The following is a 22,330-nucleotide window of genomic DNA, read 5'->3' as shown; positions in this document are numbered from 1 at the left end:
AATCTGATATGAACTGTTAAACTGGCTGTTGAACTGCATTTCTTTCCCTATGTGTCTGTGTGAGCAAGGTCACTGTCTCACTGTCTTACTGTGCTATAGTTCAACCCTGATACCTAGAAGAACAGAGTCTGATAAGAACCAGTTTTCACCAGCAATTTGGGCTTGATACATCATACAAACCCCCTCTCTCAGCCGGTTTTATTAAGAGGAAAATATCCACAAAGAAGTTTGCTTCAACAATTGGCGTCACGGACAGGATGTTTCTGGAGGAAAGGAATCCTGAATCCTGAATACTGCTTAACCATGGGTGAGTACATTCCATTTACCACCTCAATATATTAGAAAGCAGTATTTAGGAGAGTCCCGTAAGACTCCCCAGACTGCTATATAAAACGAAACGAGAAATGAGAAATTCTGTATACGGCTGTTGTAGAGTGTTTTATGAGTGATAGAAACGATATTCAATCTGTCCCCAGGGAGTTTTTGGACTGTGTCGCTGCAGAACTGCAGCCCCGGTGTGGTGTCCGTGAACTGTGTCATTGCACAAGTGTAATCCCGGTTCAGGAGTTTATGAACTGTGTCGCTGCAGACGTGCAGTCCCTATTCAGTCTGTTGTATCAGAAAATCAGAAAGTTGAGGAAAACATTTTTTTTAGAGACGAGACTGGTCCCACGAGACTGGTCCCCCCAAGTTAAAATGGACTGGTTAAAAAAAAAGGAAAAATCAAATAATAAATAAGAGTAGTTTGAGACACTGCAGGTCAACAAAACATGCCCAACAAAACTAGTATCCAAATGTACTTATAAAGTAGTATGTGTTTATTTGTGTGTTTGTAAGTGTGCACAAAATTTGCACAAGGTAAATGTATTTTGTATTTGTTTGTATTGCATGGTACAGTATAAGAGAGAGAGAGAGAATCTGTGGAAACAGCAATTACTTAGTGAAGGTTTCTTAGATATGGGATAAAGCAATAACCAAGTGCTTCGGGAAATTATAATGCTGTAGTTTAACTTTGCCAGTCATTTCCATGATGAAGAGTTTGATGTCCCCAGTCATAAAACACAATCCCTAAATACACTGAGTAGGTAAGAGATGAACTATTGATCAGTTCAATCTGGCTTCGGTAACACATACCAGTGTAGATTGGACTTCAATAGGAGGAAGCTGAAACAATGAAGTCTGCACAGGCGGACACAGTCTTAGTGCTCACACAAACTCTTGGTTAGGGAGTTGATTGGCTGTGCACATTTCATGAGACTTACTTTCTTGAAGTACTTGGGAATCATTAGATATAATATAACGGTATGATATATGTATTACATATATCGATACATAACTCAGACAACTGTTTAGCAAGGAATAGAGAAGGTTTGAAGGTTTGAGGATGTTGCAGAAAGCTGAGGAGGCTTGGGAAGCTGAAGAGAGCATTTGTTTTGTGGGAAATGAGAGAAGATGAAGAATTAATTCACAGGTGTGTAAAAGTACATACAGAAAAGAAATAAGGTAAAATAATAGATAACTAAACGTTAAACTCATGAAGCTCTAGGAAATTCAGGCTGGGAGAGAAGCTGTGAGACAGGGCCACACAGATAAGAATTCCCCCCGAGAGGGGGGGCAGTGTCAATGGCTGCAGCCTTGGCCTCCCAGCTGTTTGCCTGCCAGACAGCACGGTATCGCCATGCAGAGAGAGAGAGAGAGAGAGAGAGAGAGAGAGAGAGAGAGTGAGAGAGAGTGAGAGAGAGAGAGAGTGAGAGTGAGAGTGAGAGTGCAACTATGTGAGTTTGACTTTGAAAATGGATGGGTTATCATATTATAATGGAAGATTTGAATTACATACCTGTCAAGTTTTACGTTTTTCGCGTAATTCCGATTTTCAAGTCTCATGGCGTATGCCAAAGGTCTTACATTTAAAAAAAAAGTAAATTAAAAATAAATACATCGCAAAGGTTCGTTTGAGAACAAACTGGCAGAAAATTAATCTCGTGGTAACTGATCGGGCGGAAGCAGAGGGCTGCACGCATGCGCATATCCTCAGCGTGGATCAACCTTTTCATTTCACAGATTCAGTAGAGAAAACTAGATGTGAAAATGACATCAAAACTTCCAGCAAAAAAGCCCAAAATCTACTTTGGTCATTACCAACCTGAATGGGAGACTGACAAGGAGTTCCAGAAGATGATCACTAGTTCAGAAGAAGGAAGAGAATTCGCTTATTGTAGGAATTTGCTTACATGTAGGAAGTCTGTGAAAGTTTCAGCATCTGGCCGATTCGAGACATTTTCAAACGGAAACACACAAGCGTGCAGTGCAAAAATCAAAGCAGCATATACCCATCGGTCAGCAATTTCGACAGCAAAACAAGAAGACGAATTTCGACCAATGTGTGACAGAGGCCGAGGTACTTTTTTGCAAGTTTTTGGCAGATCATAATTTGCCATCGACCACCGCTGACCATTTCACTGATTTAGTCAGGAAAATGTTTCCTGACTCGAAATCTGCCACTGCTTTCGCCTGCAAATGAACCAAGGCCACCCAGATTGTCAAAAGGTGCCTCTCGACGGAGCAAACAACTCCTATTCTTGAAAGCTGCAGAAATGGACCGTTTTCGTTACTCATCGATGAAACTAACAACAAGAACTATGATAAACGCCTTGTGGTGCTGGTTCGGCTCTTCAACCTGGAGTCAGGAACAAACACCAGGATCCTTGACCTTCCAGTGCTTTCTGGAGGGACAGCAGAGGATGTGTTTGCTGCAGTTGCCACAGTGATTGAGTAAGTGATTTTTAATGTAAAAAAAAAAATCCCTTTTTTTAAAGGCCGATGTCGTATTTATAGACTACTTCCTTTTTTTTTGTTTTTTTTGTTTACTGTGTAATGTGTTTTTGTTAATTGAAAGACTTTCAATAATATTATAAGATCTTTTTAAAAAAAATCTAAATCGAGTCATTTTTTACTGTTTAAACAGTGGGCAGAATATTCCCTGGAAGAACATGGTCGGATTTACTAGTGACAACTGCAACATGATGATGGGCCAGCACAACTCCGTCCTGTCTCGTCTGTGAGAAACGAACCCGGATATTTTCACCCTTGGCTGCATATGTCATCTGGCCAACCTCTGCGCTAAAGCTGCCATCAAGGTGATGTCTGTTCCAGTGGATGACATCTTGATTGACATCTACTACTTTCACTTTGTGATTCCAGTTCCAAAAGGAGGTCTGAGTTTAAAGAGTTCCAGCTGTTTGCAGAGGTGGAGGAGAGGACGATCCTCAAGCACTGCCCTACCAGATGGCTGAGTTTGGAGAGGGTGGTCAATAGGATGCTGCAGCAGTACCCTGCCCTGCTCAGTTACTTCAGGAGCCACCCTGAGTGTGAAAAGCCAGGCAAGTTGAAGAGGATTTTAACACACCTGGAGGACCCTCTTACAAAGCTGACCTTCTCCTTCCTCAAGTTCATCCTTCCACTGCTGAACAATTTCAACAAAGTCTTTCAGGCTGATGAGTCCCAGGTGGGCAGGCTTATTCCAGAGATGACAAGGCTGCTCAAAAAGTTCATGTGCAAGTTTGTGAAGATGCATCTGATCAAGAGCACTGAACTGACTGAAGTAGACTATTCAGAAAGACAAAACCAGCTGCCTGATGATGTGCTAGCTGTTGGCATGGACTGTCAGCGCATCTTGGCTGACTGTGAGGAGATTTCACCATCCACACAACACAAGTTCCTGGCTGATGTGCGCTCTTTCTATGTTGCCTGTGTTAAGAAGATGCTCGACAAGTTCCCCTTTTCCAGTGAGATCCTGGCACAGCTACAAGTCCTGGACTTCAACAAGAGAGAAGAACATGATTATCCTGCCATTGTGAGCCTGGCTTCCAAGTTTGCTCCTGATGTTAATCAAGAGGAACTGAAAGAGGAGTGGGAGGACTTTCAGTTGATGGGAGAAGATGGGGTTACGCTCCTGGATCGAGAAGGGGAGAGGAAGAAACTAGACGTGTGGAGGGAAATTCTGACAGCAAAGACAAGTTTTGGTGACATAAGGTTGCCTTTGTTTGGAAAAGTGTTGCCTGCTCTGCTCTGTCTTCCCCACAGCAATGCTGAAAGTGAGAGGATCTTTTCCATGGTCAGGAAGATCCACACAAAAGCTAGGAGCAGCATGACCCCAGACACCCTGACTGCTGTCTTGCAGATCAAACTGAATTCCGATTCATGTTGCCATTACTTTATTGTGACTGACAGCATGATGAAGAAAGCCAGGTCTTGTACTGATGAGTATAACCAATAGCATCGGCACAATTTCTCTTGTTGAGATAATAAAGTTCTTCGTATTCGTATTCTTATGGTTTTTTGTTAAAACTTATGGTATGGGATGCAAAATCTTATTGTAAAAGGCAGCAGGAACTTGACAGGTATGGAATTATAACTACCTTTGTGTCTGTCTTCACAGGCAGGAGCCAGCAGTAACGACTAACCCTCACATTCATCCCACAGGTCCCCCCACCCACATGACATGACTCATCAAATTCAATGGTCTTTCGATCATTTCACTCATTCTCTGGCTGTGGGACTCTGACCAAAGCGAGGGACATATTTTTCCCTCCCTGCCCCCCGACTGCCTCAGCGCACATAGACAATAGCCCACCATCCTTGTCCACTGTACACAGTGTCTATGGATGGACAGGAGGGAGGGGTGTGCTGGCAATATTGGCCTCAGGTCAAATCATATTATGGGAAGAAGCCTGCGTGATTAATGACATTAACTTTGTCTCTTCCAACAGGAGGGTGGCCACAACAAAATGTTTTAATACAAATTGAATGGAGTCTATTCAAAGAACATGTCAATGTACTAATTCTAGTTTGAGTGTTTCTTCCTTTTTCCAGGTCCTGGGCCCACGACAAAGAGGCAGGAAAATATTATATTATACTCTATTATTATGTGTACAATGGGGACAAGCCATTGCAGGACCCCATTTGTATGTTCTGTGTTGTCTGTTGTCTGTCCTAGGAACCCCCTAATGTAGAGCTTACACAATCAACACTTATGAGATAGGGTAATGCCTAATGAGCCCCTGAAGGAGCCCGAGGGAGACCGGGTATAGACCTTTAATGCCCGGCTATCTACTCTGAACAGTAATGGCTGTCTAGCAGGCAGTGATGCCTTGGCTCAGAGTGTGCCCACTCCCCGATTTCATACAGCATGGTGTCACCCCACTAACACTTTTATTTTCAGGGTGGTGCCCACCAGCGCGAAGATCATCAGTCATTTAGAATTTTTATAGGGAAGGAGACCACTGAGAGGTCTCGAAGGGAATGAAGTGCTAGCAACCTCTCTTCCCAATTAATTCCTAGCAAAATATGGACCCCGATCCAGTTCACCTTTTTGCTTGCAGTTGTGTCCATGTCTGGCTCCCAGCCAGTACTATAGTGGACATATCTCAATGCCCATGGAAGGACAGCTTTTCAACCTTCTGCAACTTCCACCGCCTCAGGCGCAGTGGACGGGATCAGGCCCAACTACACTTCAGGAACCACCGCTCATCATAGCAGTGCTTTATAATTAATGTAATAATTGTGTAATGTTTCTTTCTAATCTTTGAATGTTTCTTGTTTTATGAATCAGACGCTGTGTAAATGGTTGCCGGGCATTTTGAACCGATTCCATCGAATACAGCCCAATGCATACTGTCACGAGTCACAAGCACAACAGATGGGTACAGGAGGGAATATGCAGAATGGACGCACACACTTCTGGGATTCTGTGAGTTGGCAGAAGCAGGAACAAAACATTAGATGCACTCACACTACAATATACACAATAGCTCACACCATATATCACTACATAAGACATGCTGACCACAAGCCTGTTGAGACTTGGCTTGAGATCTACTTGTTAGTTTTGCGCCTGAGAGATTGTGCCTCTCCACACTACACAAGGGTCAATCCTATTATGCAGCATTATATTATTCACCATTCTAGAACGATACGCTAAGACTCAAAATCGTTTCCCCTCTTCTCCTGAGACAATCGCATTTCACTCACTGAGGCCCAGTTGAGTGCCGTGCCCTACAGGAAGCAGCTCAGTCTAACACTATGGGTATCGTCGAGAACTCCAGGTTGCACGCCTGGTTAGACAGAGGCCACACTTATGCCCACTGCTGATTTGCTGCCATGAGTCTCCCTCATGACGAGAGGGTAGGGCTGTAGTAGTGCATAGTGGTGTGTTGTGTCCCCTGTCCCACGGTACCTCTACGGAGGTCTACATAGCCATTGCTCCTTAATGAATTCATCATGGGAATCTACATATTCCCCCATACAGACTGCTATCATAACTCCATCTCCGAGACTGACAGGAGACTTTCCATTTCTTTTAGGAGGGCATGGCATAGGTAGGGCCAGAATAATGGTGAACACTGCAATGATCACTGCAAGTGCATGGGTAGGAGTGTGGACAAAGAGGATATCATGGCACTAAAGGAGGGACTGATTTGTCTGGGATGTAGCAGTTGCTTTCACATTCATACTGATAAATCAATATACGCATGTATTTATGTTTAGGACAAGCATTTGAAACTACACTTCATGGTTTATATGCATACATTTACTTATATTCTGTCGCTGCCTGCTCCCAGTTCCCTGCTGAAGGGGTGAAAGAGATGTATTGTTATCTCCAAGGATTAGCAAAGGCGCCTTGCTCCTCCTGTAAGAGAGATCTATATTTTAGTAAGGGTTTAGATTTGTTTGTGGCTCTTCCATTACTAAGAAGTGCCCAGAATTATTGTTTAAAATGTTACTAGGTGTTTCAGTGTGCTCTGTGTATGTTCTGTCTTTTTCATACTGCTCAGGCAGTAATATTATCTCCCTTCCTTCCTCTATCTCACTGTTTGAGTTTGTTTTTGTACACAGGGTACTCTGCTGATTAGGCTTTGTGTCCTTCAGGACTTTCCAGTTTGCAATGTTTTTAATTTCTCTACTGATGTTTTCATTTCTTGAGATAACTAGCTTTGCTCGACCAAACGAAAACCCAATTGATTTCTTTTAGGTTTTCGGAAACTGAAATAGGATTTGACTGTTGCATTACCATAGAAACTTAGCACTCCGCTCTCAAGTTTTCTTATTTTCCAACTGTGATGTTATTGAATGCTGTTATCGATGTAAGTGTTTGGAAGGACTGCCCTATGGCCTCTGTTGGGAGAGTTTGTTGGAGGGCTTCCCCAATAACACTCTCCTGGGTGTGTGAGGCCTCTTGATTATGGCTAATATGACATGTTGAATATTTGTATGGGAACTCCTCCCTTCATTATCTCTGCTGATGCTACATTGCGTTTCCCTCCCACTGATGAACATTTATGATTTCTCCCCAAGCCTTTCCAATGCTTTGGATTTAAATCCACAGGAGCAGTATACACTGGCTATGTATTGCTTTGGAACTCCTAGCTACATGTTGTCATTCCAGACAGCCTTTATGACTACAACAACTGACCGTTGCACTAAACTGTTTTTCATGGCTTGTTCATGTTTCACTCTCCGAGGACAACACACCCTTTTCCGTCATCACTGCGCTTTATCCACAGGATGCCAAGGAGGCTAATCAGGTGTCTACTACACAAATGCTGCTTCTGGACTTCATCATCCGCATACAGGTTCTGCCCACTGATGTACCCTACAAAACAGTGTTTGTCTTCTGGTGAATGACACCCTGCTCATTGGAGACCTGAGTACATCCTGAACGGTCTGGTGACCGCACATCGGTGGCATGGGCCATTAGACCAACACTACACCTGTTGCCCTGGCACATAGACTGCTTGCTGACACATTACAGACTCTTCCTGATTCCTTGCTCAAAACCTGGCATTGTCAATACTAGGTGCAGCTGGGATCTGCACAGTACGAAGACCTCCAATTAGTTGGAGCACTGTTTCCATGTTCTTCTGCTTTCTGTCAGTGTTGTTATTTCCAGTGTCTTATTTTCTCTACACCAAGAATCTGGACAGTTATACCAGACTGTCAGAAATACAGATATGACCACACCCTATTTTAACCCTTAAACACACATTCTCCATCATTATATGATGGCCTTTAATCACCACCAATCAAGCACCTGCTTACACTTTGCCGACCATATCAAGTAATTGCATACACATAGTCTTCCTGATATACAGCCTATGACTAGAGGCATAGAAATAGATGATATATAGCATGGAGCGGGGGGGCTTTCCTGTTTTCCGCTCATTTCTCTCGCTGTACCGACAGGAGGGCCTGTTGAACTGCATTTCTTTCCCTATGTTTCTGTGTGAGCAAGGTCACTGTCTCACTGTCTTACTGTGCTATAGTTTAACCCTGATACCTAGAAGAACAGAGTCTGATAAGAACCAGTTTTCACCAGCAATTTGGGCTTGATACATCATACAAACCCCCCTTATATTAAACATTACATTTTACCTGGTTTAACCATATATGGGTTTTCCTGAGCAGTTGCCAGGCAGGGACCGAGCTTGGGCTCATTACGGGACAGACATGTGGGCCTGTTATCTTTCTCTCATGTCTGATCTGTATAAATGTGCCTGTTTGAAACTGTATCTTTGGAGAGAAATCTCGCGGAGATGCCTCCGTGTGTCTTTCTTCCCCAAGCTGCTTGTACGAATAAACTTTCTGATCAACACTCAACACTCTCTCAGCCGGTTTTATTAAGAGGAAAATATCCACAAAGAAGCTGGATTCAACACTGGCCCACTCTCTGATGACACTGTAGAGCGGGGGTACTCAATAGGCGGACCGTGGTCCGGATCCGGACCCAGACGCAATACAATTTGGACCGAAGCCAAAATCAACATTATATAATTTAGTCATGATCCAAGCGAGTTTTCATTGGTGCGTGATTTCACGCCTATAATGTTTTCCTACTAGATGTGGTTTATCTATCTTCTGTGTCTGTCCAATCCAAAGATCCAATCAGGAGCTGTAATAACTGTAATCACCATGACAACTCACTCACTCGTTGGCCGCGCTGTGTGTGTGTGTGTGTGTGTGTCATTCGCAATGCAGGCGCTAATCCATCTGCGGTACTTCCTTGCTAGCGAAAATCATGGCGTGCTCAAAACCTGACAAAAAGAGAAAAGTCGATTCTGAAAATCGTGAATTTAAGACAGAGTGGACTGACAGTTATGCATTTGTGCTGCCGGTGGGGAGCACAAAACCAATGTGTTTAATTTGCAACGAGACGGTTGCCATTGTCAAGAGTGGTAACGTGAAACGTCATTATGACTCAAAGCACGGACACTTTGACCACAATTACCCGCTTAAATCTGAGGTAAGAGCCAGAAAAATCAAACAACTGCAATCATCATACCATGCAACATGCAGTGTAATAGTTAGATCAGCCACCCAACAAGAACGTGCAACTGAAGCTTCATTAAGAGTGGCATGGGTCTTAGGAAAGCACAAGAAACCATTCTCTGACATTGCATGAATGAAATAGCAATTGCCCTGTTTGAGGGAACTCAAAAAGATGACATCATACAAAAAATAAACCAAATATCTTTGTCTGACTCCACTGCTGTAAAGCGAACTGAAGTCCTTGCTGAGGATTTGCTTGACCAAATGAAGTCTGCAATAAAAAAGGCTAAATGCATTTCATTGGCTTTGGATGAATCCACAGACAACACAGACAACGCACAACTTCTGGTGTTTGTCAGATTTTTTGATGAAGAGAAGGGAGAATTCTGTGAAGATGTGTTAGGCCTCACAGCCCTCCATGGACACACAAGAGGGGATTATATTTATGAAGCACTGATACAGATGTTGAGAGACAGAGAGATAGACCTGAAGCATGTTATTTCCATTGCTACTGATGGAGCTCCATGTATGACTGAAAGAGAGAGGGGATTAGTGGCACGCTTGAGAGCTCATCACCCTGACCTAATAGCATATCATTGCATAATTCATCAAATGGTTTTGTGTGCCAGTCTTGAAGAAAAGTATGCAGAGGTCATGACAACAGTAATGAGACTTGTAAACTTTTTGAGGGCATCATCTGCTCTGCAGCATTGCTTGTTGCGCTCATTCCTAACAGAGGTGAATGCAGAATTTGATGATTTGCTCCTTCACAACAATGTCCGGTGGCTTAGTAAAGGCAAGGTACTGGAGCGCTTTTGGACATTACAGAAAGAGTTGGAAACCTTTCTGTTGGATCAGAAGAGTGCAAAAGCAAAACAATTTGTGGAATTTATGCAGAATGAAGAAAAAATGGAAATTGTTGCATTTTTATCTGACATTACCTCCCATCTCAATGATCTGAATATGAAGCTCCAGGGCAAAAATAACACAGTGTGTAACCTCACATCAGCTGTCTGTGCCTTTCAGTAGAAACTGGAGCTGTTCAAGTGTGACTTACAGCAGGACCTGCTTCACTTCCCAAATCTTTTAAATCAAACAGCAGGAACACATCATCATCACAATCATGCTGAATTCCTGGACAAGCTGATAAAAAAATTCCAAACTTGCTTTGGAGATTTCCCTCTGGGAAAACAAGTCTTACTATGCATGGAAAATCCATTCCTTGTCAAAAACATCGCAGAATTTTCAACTGAAGCCCTGAAAATCTGCCCATGGGCTAGTGCTGCTTCTCTTCAATCAGAGCTAATTGAGCTTCAGGAAAACCTTGCACTGCAGGAGTCTCTCTGTGACCCTACCACCTTCTGGACTAAGATGGTCCCTGCAACAGGTGTCCCTTCCTTGCAGAAGGTGGCCCTTCAAATTCTCACCATGTTTCCCTCAACATATTGTTGTGAGTCTGCCTTTTCAACCATGAATATGGTGAAAAACAAATACAGGAGCACCCTCAGTAATGAACACTTACATCAGTGCCTCCGCCTGGCCCTCACACCTTTTATGCCCAAGTTTAAAGAGCTGGTGGCACAAAAAAGGTGTCACTTTTCACACTAATAAGGCCAGACCACATCACCTTTTGTACATAGTTTGAACGTTTTGTGGGATTTACCACCTTTTTTGTTGGAGTTCTGTTTTTGGATTTTGACTATCACTGTTCCGGACCCGGGACACCAGGAAAATTTGGTGAGTGAACCTTTTAGGTTTCTAATTGAGTACCCCTGCTGTAGAGTATGAAGCTGGTGCAGCACAAAGGGAACTTTGATCGCATTATCTTCCCCTGCGATTAGGCCTGAATCCTCTCCACACCGACTCCATTGCTGTTCTGCTCGAGACTGCAGTTCCAATGCCAGAGCTGTCCTCGCGCCGTCTGCACAGACTGAGACGTCACACGCAGACTCCCATCTGCAATCTGGCCGCACAGAAGTGTCGTGAGCGCAGACACCCAATCGTTCCTCTTCATACTGCGTACTGTACTACAACTACTAGTCAGAACATCAGTATGTAGCTGCAGTGTGTGCTTATGCAGTGTGCAGTATGTAGCAGGGTAGTGTGCGGTTTCGAATACAGCCACCGTTTCAGTGTAGTGTAGTCATGTGACCAACGAAAATGGAACGTCGACTGAAGCTTGCTGGGATACAGTATTCATTGTAGTGAGCTCTGGTTGTATACTGCATAATTTGGCGAATGTAGCCAGCCATCCAGGTACTTTTACCACACTACAAATCCATAGACTACGTCCAATATGGTCGAGGACGACATGCTTGCTTTCCTTCTTGAACATCAGTTATATCAACCTCATACTCACTGCCCTTCTGACACTAAAACAAAGTTCTAGCTGATGAAGAGACTTTCAGATGAAAGGTGTTGCACCAGGATTTGAACCCATGTCCTGGTAGCTTCTACACCCACATGCCATGCAGTGAGACACACTTCTATGATAAAATATCTGCAATATAACCCCTACACTGCCACTCTTGACACTAAAATATACTACAAACAATTGATTTTCAGAAGAGAGGTGCTACAGCAGGAGTTGAACACAGGCCCTACCAGGATATATGTACACTCACCTAAAGGATTATTAGGAACACCTGTTCAATTTCTCATTAATGCAATTATCTAACCAACCAATCACATGGCAGTTGCTTCAATGCATTTAGGGGTGTGGTCCTGGTCAAGACAATCTCCTGAACTCCAAACTGAATGTCTGAATGGGAAAGAAAGGTGATTTAAGCAATTTTGAGCGTGGCATGGTTGTTGGTGCCAGACGGGCCGGTCTGAGTATTTCACAATCTGCTCAGTTACTGGGATTTTCACGCACAACCATTTCTAGGGTTTACAAAGAATGGTGTGAAAAGGGAAAAACATCCAGTATGCGGCAGTCCTGTGGGCGAAAATGCCTTGTTGATGCTAGAGGTCAGAGGAGAATGGGCCGACTGAGTCAAGCTGATAGAAGAGCAACTTTGACTGAAATAACCACTCGTTACAACCGAGGTATGCAGCAAAGCATTTGTGAAGCCACAACACGTACAACCTTGAGGCGGATGGGCCAGCAGAAGACCCCACCGGGTACCACTCATCTCCACTACAAATAGGAAAAAGAGGCTACAATTTGCACAAGCTCACCAAAATTGGACAGTTGAAGACTGGAAAAATGTTGCCTGGTCTGATGAGTCTCGATTTCTGTTGAGACATTCAGATGGTAGAGTCAGAATTTGGCGTAAACAGAATGAGAACATGGATCCTCTGATGGCTACTTCCAGCAGGATAATGCACCATGTCACAAAGGTCGAATCATTTCAAATTGGTTTCTTGAACATGACAATGAGTTCACTGCACTAAACTGGCCCCCACAGTCACCAGATCTCAACCCAATAGAGCATCTTTGGGATGTGGTGGAACGGGAGCTTCGTGCCCTGGATCCCACAAATCTCCATCAACTGCAAGATGCTATCCTATCAATATGGGCCAACATTTCTAAAGAATGCTTTCAGCACCTTGTTGAATCAATGCCACGTAGAATTAAGGCAGTTCTGAAGGCGAAAGGGGGTCAAACACAGTATTAGTATGGTGTTCCTAATAATCCTTTAGGTGAGTGTATAGCAGAGAACTTTATGCAGTAAGCCACCAGGACTACATACTGCCCTCATCTAAAATATTGTACATCAACATCACACTGCCCTCTACAGCACTAAAAGAGCAGGTACAATAGTGATACACTGATGCTGCACCAGGATTTCAGCACAGGTCCTGTCAGCTTCCAGGCAAGCACTGAACGCAATGAGCCACAAAGCTTCTCCTGTTACTGTCTCACACATCTGGTGTGTCAGCCTCACACTGTCCCCTCTGGCACAACAATTGAAGAAAAACATTTGATTTTCAGAAGACAGGGGCTCCTCCAAGATTTGGACTCAGGATTTGCTGGTTTTGAGACTTGCCACCTACTTGGTGAGGCACAACGAACCTCACAAACATGTTTGAAAATCTGCTATAAGATCCTCACTCTGCCCTCTCTGGTACTAAAGCAGCAGAAAGTATGATCCGATTTACAGAGAGGTGCTGCACCAGGATTTGAATTGATGCCGTGCTCACTTTTAAGCCACAAAGTACTCAGCTGTGGTTTATTCAAAGATCTGGTCTATCAACCTTGCACTGCCCCTCCTGCTACTAGAACAATACACAACGTATGTATTTTCACAAGACAGGAGCTCTACCAGGCTTTGAAACCTGGCTCTGCCAACCTGAAGGTCGTGGTGAGCCACAAATCTGGCATGTCCACCTCACACTGCCCCCTCGGACACCAAAACAACACACTAACAGCACAACAATAACAGTTTCACCCAAGGTTTGAGCCCACAACCGGCCAGCTTTAAGGCCAGTGACCACAGCTGTGAGCTACCAGGGACTAAAACCTTTTGCCCTCCATGATCCTGTCCATCAGCTTCACTCTGCCCCCTTCTGGGCCTAAATGAGCACCAGCGAGATCCATACAGGAGACTCCACTGAACAGAGCTCCACACCCAAGACTGGAAGCCACGACGTTATGAACATATCTCCACGAGAGCGGTCACCATGGGCTCAGCTTTGAAATAAGGAAGGTTCTGGTATATCAGCCTCATGCTGCCCCCCAGGCACTAAACCACAGCGCCACAGAAACACAAGCAACAGGATTTCAACAGACAGAGCATCACCCAGGACTTAGCATCAAACACGTGAGTGACCTTGGACCGGTGGTTTAGGTGCTCAACGATCTTGACCATCAACCTCATGCTGCTGCTCTGGGTCTTAAACAGCACTAGCACTACGGGAATAACACATGATAGCCCCTCACACAGGACGCCCACAGAGTTCAGCAGCTGACTGTCCAGGAAGGAGCTGAGGCAAGGATCTGTACCTGCTAAACCACCACTCTGTACCCTGAGTCTCACCAGTCCTGCTTTAACACCCTGACACAAAGACAACACTATCGATCCAGATTCGACATCATTGTGGGACAAAGGGAACAGAACCGGCTTGAACCCAGACCCCGCTTTGCAGGAAAACTAGCCCTTTGTACAGAGTGACAGAGAGGACTCCCTCCCTCAATGATCTGCTCTGTCAGCGTCATCCTGTCCCCTCATGCAGAACACACAAACTTCAGAAGCGCTCCTAAAGAAAGTCCAGTGAATAAACAGCCTCCTTTACATGTGCATTGTTTTATTTTGGTTTTCCCCGAACACTTTTAGACAAATCGCATACATCTTGTATAAATATAATACATTCCCGATCTGATATACCGTGTTCAGATTTACTGGAAATATCATTTAACTCATAATATGCATTGCACGTTAATGATGTGTTCAGTAAATATGCATTTCTACCTGTAGCAGGTGATTAAAAGTGATTCACTTGATGAGCATGAGCAAAACAAACACGAAGGGAGATTGTAGCATAAAAGACACAATCCATTTTCAGTGACCTTGTAGTTCTTGCTGGATTATAGACGATCAGTAGCAAGTGAAATATGTTTAAAAACCTTCTAATTTTGAAATACTGATCCCGTAAACTAGCCATTATTTGGATCTGCATCTGCAGTTAAAATGGGTAGTTCAACTGAATTCGTGTGCAATTGCTACTCAGATTTGCCGGCACGAAAATGTGTCTGGGCCAGAGTCCACCTGCTGTGTGGTTTCAGCCTGGGACCAATAGAGACTGTGGTGAGATGTGACTGAAAGCTCAACACAGAAACCAAATACAGCAGAAAAACACGGAGAACAATTACAATATTTATTCATAAAATAGATCACAATATATCTCAACACTAGGAGACAAAAAGAGTTGGGTGTATAGGACAGATGACCAAGCCACTTCCAGTCAATTTATTTGAGATTAGGTCTCGCAACATGTAAATACCCCACCGAGTAAAATGTCTCTTATCTTCTCTGCCTGCTTCAAACCATAGACATCAGTTTGTTAGTATTATAAGGACTTTGAAACCAATACCAATCTGAGTTCATACTTTGCAACATTTTTCCTTTATAATTAAAGTGTTTATATCAAAATGTTTTGTTTCTTTACACAGATTCTAAGAACCTCTTCAGTATTGCAAATATGTTGTATTGGAAACAATAGTCTCTGTACTGGGCGATAGATGTGTCTGTTTTCAAAATGATGCTAACATAACCATGGGTGAAACTGGTTAGCAGCAGTGGAAACCGTGAAATGCTTATACTGGATTACTTGGTAAAATGTTCTTTCTGTGTCTTCTAGCAAGTAATGAAAAAATTGGAAACTGAGTCTAATGTAATCTTTTTTTCTTTACAGGTCTTACAAACTGGGAGTTACAGTACTGACATCCTCCACTCTGGAACTGGGGGGATCACTGTCATTCTTCAAACGGAAGATGTGCTTCAGTGATGTGATGTAGTGTCCATTCTTTGATCTTCAGTAACAGTCCAGTGAAACTTATTAATTTCTACTGAATGATCAAACCTGTCTGTGCTTCACACTGTACTCTGACCTTGGATCCTCATCAGAGCTGCTGCACTAGTAAAGAAGTCACTTGACAGCAGTCACATCTGCAGGGTCCCACAGACGGAGAGCCGCGGTGGGTGGGGGATGAAAATTGTTGTGTATATATTCTATGAACAGCATTTCCTCCTTTTCTTTGATGTCTTCTCGGGTTTGAGTTTGATCGAGTCTGTCATGTAGCTCATAAGTCCCTCTTTGTGCTGCAAGAAGGGAAAGAGAAATGTTTCAGTAACGGCCTCATCAGCATTCACATATTTTGTCCAAATGTTTCATTTTTACTTCAGATATATTGTTACACATGATGAGAATAACCATATGGTATATGATGGTGTTGATATGAAGATATGATGACTGTCTGACCCTAATGAGTGCATGTCCTGCCAGGGTCTGGAAGGCCTGCTCCACATTGATGTTGTCCTTGGCGCTGACCTCCAGGTAGGGAATGTTTCTTTCCTCACTCCACTGCGCCGCGTCTCCGCTGCTCACCTGCCGACAGACACAGTCACTCACAAAGCCATTGACACACCAGCTGGTTTCCCACAGACTAGACAACTGGGACAAGACAGCAGGAAGACCTTCCTCAGGACACAGTGCCACTGAATCACACCTGTCTATCCTGCATGTCGATCTTGTTCCCCAGGAGCACGAAGGGCAGGCTGGGGTCCGGTGGGTGGGTCTTGTCCAGAATATCCTGCCTCCAGCCCTCCAGCTCCAGAAAGGAATCCCTGTCAGTCACATCAAAGGCGAGGATGCAGCCGTCGACCCCCTTGTAGAAGGTAGACACAACCGAGCGGAATCTCTCCTGGCCCCCCGTGTCCCAGATCTGGAGGCAACACGCAGCCACAGTCATGTCACTCACGGAGCCCAGGGACGGCAGCGTAAACAGACATTTTCAATTCCTCCCAGTGACACCATATTAATATGCGCTGTGGGAATTGTCCCCTTTATTTTCGGAAGTCCCTTTAAAAAGTAAAATAAACTAAACAAGGAATTTGAAAACAACTAGTATAACATTCAGAGGTAGTTAGCTTCATTTTTATAAATGGATGAAATACTAAAATTAATAATTCTGTGAGCATTTTGTAAGATATAAAAAGTGAAATCAACAGGTTTCTGTGTATGCATATGAATTGAAACAATGGCCCTGGCTCTGGTGTTTAGTACATTGCCATTCCCTCGGGCTGTGGACTCACCTGCATCTTGACAGCTTGGTTATCTACTGTGATGTTCTTGGACATCACACTGGCTCCCAGAGTAGTGCGGTAATCATCGTAGTATCGCTGGTGGATATACTGGTGCAACAATGATGTCTTTCCCACACTGCAGCCAGAGAGGAAATTCAGAGGAACAGAAGCCCAACACAACAGCCACCTCCCACTCCAGGGTCTGCCCTCCCCTGACTGGACATCTCATCACAGATCCAGACCAGGACATGCTTTAGAAAGACACAGCATTCGACTCCAGGTCCTAATGCACACCGAAGTTCAGTTGGCAACAGCTGTACTGTAATCTCCAAACATTGAACTATATTCAACCATATTTTTTGGTTGTTAGTGGAGTTCCACAGGGATCAGTACTAGGGCCTTTGCTTTTTCTAATCTATATTAATGATCTGGACTCTGGGATAGTTAGCAAACTTGTCAGATTTGCAGATGATACTGAAATAGGCGGCTCAGCGGATACAATCTAGGCAGCACAGGCTATTCAAAGGGATTTAGATAATATTCAGTTGTGGCCAACACCTGGCAGATGAAATTCAATGTGGACAAGTGCAAGGTATTACATGCAGGTAATAAAAATGTCTATTCCACTATGAGAGGAATAGAACTAGATGAAGTAGAGCATGAGAAAGACCTAGGAGTCTATGTGGACTCCTCACTTTCTCCATCCAAGCAATGTGGGGAAGCAATAAAAAAGGCAAACACAATGCTAGGGTATATTGTCAAACGTGTAGAATTGAGAACAAGGGCAGTGATGTTCAGACTGTACAATGCACGAGTTAGACCTCATCTGGATACTGTGAACAGTTCTGGGCTCCACACTTCAAGAAAGATATCGCTGCTCTAGAGGCAGTTCAGAGGAGAGCAACCAGACTTATTCCAGGTCTGAAGGGAATGTCCTACTGAGAGACTGAGGAACTGAACCTTTTCACCCTGGAACAGAGGAGACTACGTGGGGACTTGATTCAAGTCTTCAAAATCATGAAAGGCATCGACCACATCAAACCAGAGGAGCTTTTCCAGATCAGCAGGGACACACGCACCCGGGGACGCAAATGGAAATTGGGCTTCAAGACATTCAAGACAGAAAACAGGAGACACTTCTTCACACAGAGGGTTGTCACAATCTGAACAAACTCCCCAGCGATGTGGCTGAAGAGACAATTTGGGAACATTCAAAAACAGACTGGATAGGATCCTTGGATCACTTAGTTATTAATGGCCTCCTCTCAATTGGACACTGTCTTATGTTCTTATATTAACACAACACAACTAATAATGCATAATTTGTAATAACACCACTGATGTGTATCCCCTTGTGACAGTTCTGTGCAAGTTGTGGAGGTGGCGTGTCTGTATTACCCCAGGGCTCCAAGGATGATGATCTTTAGGTCCACTTGCTTCATCGATGGACCCTGTGTGGTGGGCAGAACAGAATATGGGTCTGCGGTTCTGTCAGCACCCATTGTATTATTATTATTATTATTATTATTTTTATTATTATTATTATTATTATTATTATTATTATTATTATTATTATTATTTTTATTTCTTGGCAGGGCGACTTACAACATAAATTATAACCATTGTGATTAAAGAAAGCTTAACAATGTTCCATTTTTAACCATTACAGCATCTGAATAATAGTATTGAAGAAAGAAAGAAACAAAGAAAAAAGAAAGAAAGACAAAGAAAAGTTTTCAATGAGAAATAACTCCTGGGCGGAGCTCCCTACCTGTGTAGGATCTGTAGTGACACTGACTACAGGGAAGGAGCGCGCCGGCTGTTCTCAGTCCAGTTCAGCACAGCGCCACACACTGAAAGAGATTTTTGTTTTTGTCGTCGATAGACCCAGGGACATGCATGCATAACAGCACTGAACACCATCCTGTTGAAATACCAGAGTATGCAAATGGTAATGAACTGTCTTACATCAACACATTGGGTTCAAAATGTTATTTAAAAGTGAAAGTATCTCATTTCGGCTCCATGCACCCTCACACCACTAATAAAGACATCTACATATTACCTGGATTTGTCATTGTGTATATAAATCAAGCACATACTATTATACATAGTTGATATAGAAGATCAATGACAATAATAACCTTGCTCTCCTGCTTATGCGTCATACCCCTCCATGCGACAGCGTGTGTGCATTCCGGTCTGGTGTGATTGCTAAACCCCATGGTCTTCACGAGTTTCGGTTTTGCTGATTCAGTTCGACAATGGCATTTCGAAACAGCACTGTGGTATATTTTTATTGGAGGAAAAATAAGCTTCTGGGAGAGAAATGCTGCTTGCAAAACAGGGCATCCTGGACATCCATGGTCACTGAGCAGCAGATGGCACAAGGTGCAGGAGCAGAGGACCGGGGCAGGACAAGTGCACGGTAAGCTCAAAACTGTCTGTTTTTGCCAGATTCAGTTCCATGAATACAGAGTTAAATCGGCTTCATCCGCTGCAGCAGGCTGAACAATAGCTGTACATTCCCACACGGCTGCAGGCTTACTTCTCCAGCTGGCCAACGTGAAGCCACGTCCATTGTCAGCATGGCAGTGGCAGCATGCGAACTCCCATCAGAGCGTCTTTGTGCTCTGTGCCTCTGAGCACATCATCCCAGCCAGAGAACGCCACTGCTCTTTAGTCATCTATTATATTAGCCAAGCTTTTCATATTTAATATATAAAAATAATTTAATCGGCACAAAATATATAAATCACTAAATAGCACAGTTTCAAATTAAGGCTGTGAAAACATTGGACAATAACTGTATCTGTATTCATTTATTAACCCACTATATAAATGCAGGGTAATTCCAGCTGAACATGCCTGTGATTCCTGGCATTACACGGCAGGGCCTGACGTCTGAACACAAGGCAGAACTGTGGCTGGTTGTCAGGTGTTTATTGTCTTCAAATCTTTTACAATACTTGAACGTCACTCACAGGTAGGCGTTCCCAGGACTTTCCCATCGGGCCGGTCCGATCAGTCCTGCTCCACAGACCTCCCACTGATCGGCCCTGTGTGACTCAGACGCGCCTCTCAGAGCGCACCCCGCACTGTGCAAGGTTTCCCTTCCCGTCTGCTCTCTAATAACAATGTTTCTGTTTGTAAATGTACAGAACACCCTCAATACAAGGAGTTCCTGTACATACACACAATACTGGCAGAATACCACTTTAGGAAAATATATACAAATTAAAAAGACAGGCCTTATCCTGCTGTGACTGTAGTCTGAGCCCCTGTTACACCCACATGTGTCAGTATGTTTACACAACATTTGAAAACTAGCGCTAGTAACTAGGTGTGACTGAACTCTCACTGAAAACAGACTCTCTCTCATTCAAGTCTCTTTCAGGGTGAAGACCATGAACAAATGATCTATCAGCAAGCACGACAACACACAAAAACACCAGTGACACACCATTTTCATATTTTCCCAGTTATATTACTTTTACCATAAAACATACAAATATAATAAAATATTGGAATACAAGACTGGTGCTATAGAATAACGCAAACTGAAGTTTAAGATAGGCATTGACATGTGTTTATTATTAGATTAACATTATTATTAACATGTATTTATTTTTTAATCCCACAGCACTAAAATCATACTGAGCAGAAAGGATTCTCACAATTCTTACTCAAAGTCCACAGAGATTAAACAGCTGCACTTAAATGAACTAAGATTAACAGCAAAATAAACCTCACTGAACCACTCAGCCCCACATCACTGCAATCCTGTTACTTCCCCCCCGGTTCCTGTGACAGAGTGTTCCTGGGAATGGACCGGCCACCGGACAGAACTCACCCTTGCCCCGGGGGCAGGGGCTGTGACCCGGACACATGCTGGTTCACTCCTAAAGTACTCACCAGCTGATGGCGGTGGGCCAGCTGTTCACAGCTGTGAGAGACAGGCCCGGCAACAGAACCCCTACAGAAACACTCCCTCCTCCCAGCCTGAACCCGACGACTCTGAACAGCAGGCCTGTACTGGCTCGGCAGATGTGCGTGTGATTCTCCTCCTCTTCTGCTTATTCACTCCCTCTCTCTCTCTCTCTCTCTGTCTCTCTGTCTCGGCCTCAGGCGAATGGGAACTGTGCCAGTATGAGCGGAGCAATCAGAGAGGCAGAAAGAGCAGATCGAACTTACCCTTCAACCACAGACTCAATGTGCTGCTTGTCTGGTAGGTTGCTATGCGATGAAAACAGGAATACTTAAAATATTTGTCATTTTTCGTCAGATCCGTTGGAAGGCAGATCTGTTTTGAGAGTTCAGCAGAAGATGGATGTCTGCCTCATGTGGATAGTTACTGAAGTGTGGCACTTGGCCAGTGTAAGTAACTCATCTGCAACAAACGTATTGCACTGATAAATCACAAAGTGCGTCGCGGTCATGGTATTCACGGAGCACACAGGGACTTACACAACAGAGTCCCAGATCTTGCAGATTTTCCGACTGGGAAGCATATTATTTTTTTAATAAACTTTAATCTTACACACAGGACATTGTCAGCAGTGATGCTGCTTTTGATAAGTGATGGCCATGCTTGAACAGGCGTCGTGCTGTCATTGTGCAGGAGTGAATTACAGGAAGTGTAAGGACAAATTAGGACAACTGCTGGCCCTTTCTCATTCAATAGAAATGGCAATGTTTCATGATAACTCAAATACACCACTTAACTGAAAACCTTGCATCTAATTCCTTATTTAATTTGCTGAACCTGTCAAAGTTTCCACACAATACAATGTCATGACACCCCATGTTTCGTATTTCCTGAATAGCATGGTGACTCAGGGCTGTTGACACAACAATATTATGCCATTCGTTCATTACGCAATATTACAGAATAAATAGCCAAGCATGGGATCTAGTATCAGGACACAAATGTTGAACAATAAAAGGAGAATATAATGTGGATCTTTTCTGCATAGTTTGAAAATGATTAAATCAGGAGAAAACAGAAAACTGAATCCAGTCTGTATACAAATTACCACTCGCTAGTGTTCCTCAATATCCTTCAGTAAACTGCAATATCAGAGTTTTCAGAGGGATGCTGACTCTGAGTCTAACTATGATGTTTTTAATGGTGATAGCTGGGTTGGTTTCTGTGTCCAGTGGTTCCTCCATGTGTGCCAGCTGCACTCCCGTCAGCCGGGTTCAGACCACTTCATCACCAGTCATCAAAATCTCAGCTCCTCTGCTCTGAACAAACC

The 22,330-nt window shown here is 43.6% G+C and overlaps 1 protein-coding gene across 1 annotated transcript; it reads right to left on the bottom strand.

The window, feature by feature from the left end:
- Nucleotides 1-15,130: 15,130 nt before the first annotated feature.
- Nucleotides 15,131-21,394, bottom strand: LOC136749077 (ras-related protein Rab-7b). The gene is made up of 7 exons (XM_066703014.1): nucleotides 20,988-21,394; nucleotides 18,844-18,925; nucleotides 18,471-18,523; nucleotides 17,082-17,208; nucleotides 16,496-16,711; nucleotides 16,249-16,374; nucleotides 15,131-16,088 (listed from the first exon to the last, which is right to left on the bottom strand). The coding sequence occupies exons 3-7, from the start codon at nucleotides 18,512-18,514 to the stop codon at nucleotides 15,999-16,001; spliced, it is 603 nt and encodes a 200-aa protein (XP_066559111.1). The 5' UTR covers nucleotides 18,515-18,523; nucleotides 18,844-18,925; nucleotides 20,988-21,394; the 3' UTR covers nucleotides 15,131-15,998.
- Nucleotides 21,395-22,330: the final 936 nt, after the last annotated feature.

Source organism: Amia ocellicauda, chromosome 5 (genome assembly GCF_036373705.1).
Source record: "Amia ocellicauda isolate fAmiCal2 chromosome 5, fAmiCal2.hap1, whole genome shotgun sequence".
In the NCBI taxonomy this organism is placed as follows: Eukaryota; Metazoa; Chordata; class Actinopteri; order Amiiformes; family Amiidae; genus Amia; species Amia ocellicauda.
This window is presented reverse-complemented; position numbering and strand designations above follow the sequence as displayed.

Bases quoted from the DNA above. Each gene is read 5' to 3' on its own strand.
- LOC136749077 (XM_066703014.1), bottom strand. From the start codon at position 18,514: ATGAAGCAAGTGGACCTAAAGATCATCATCCTTGGAGCCCTGGG. The intron at 16,712-17,081 runs GTGAGTCCACAG...TGTTGCCTCCAG, and splicing joins ACCAAGCTGTCAAGATGCAG to ATCTGGGACACGGGGGGCCA. The intron at 16,089-16,248 runs GTCAGACAGTCA...CCCTTCTTGCAG, and splicing joins CAGGACATGCACTCATTAGG to CACAAAGAGGGACTTATGAG.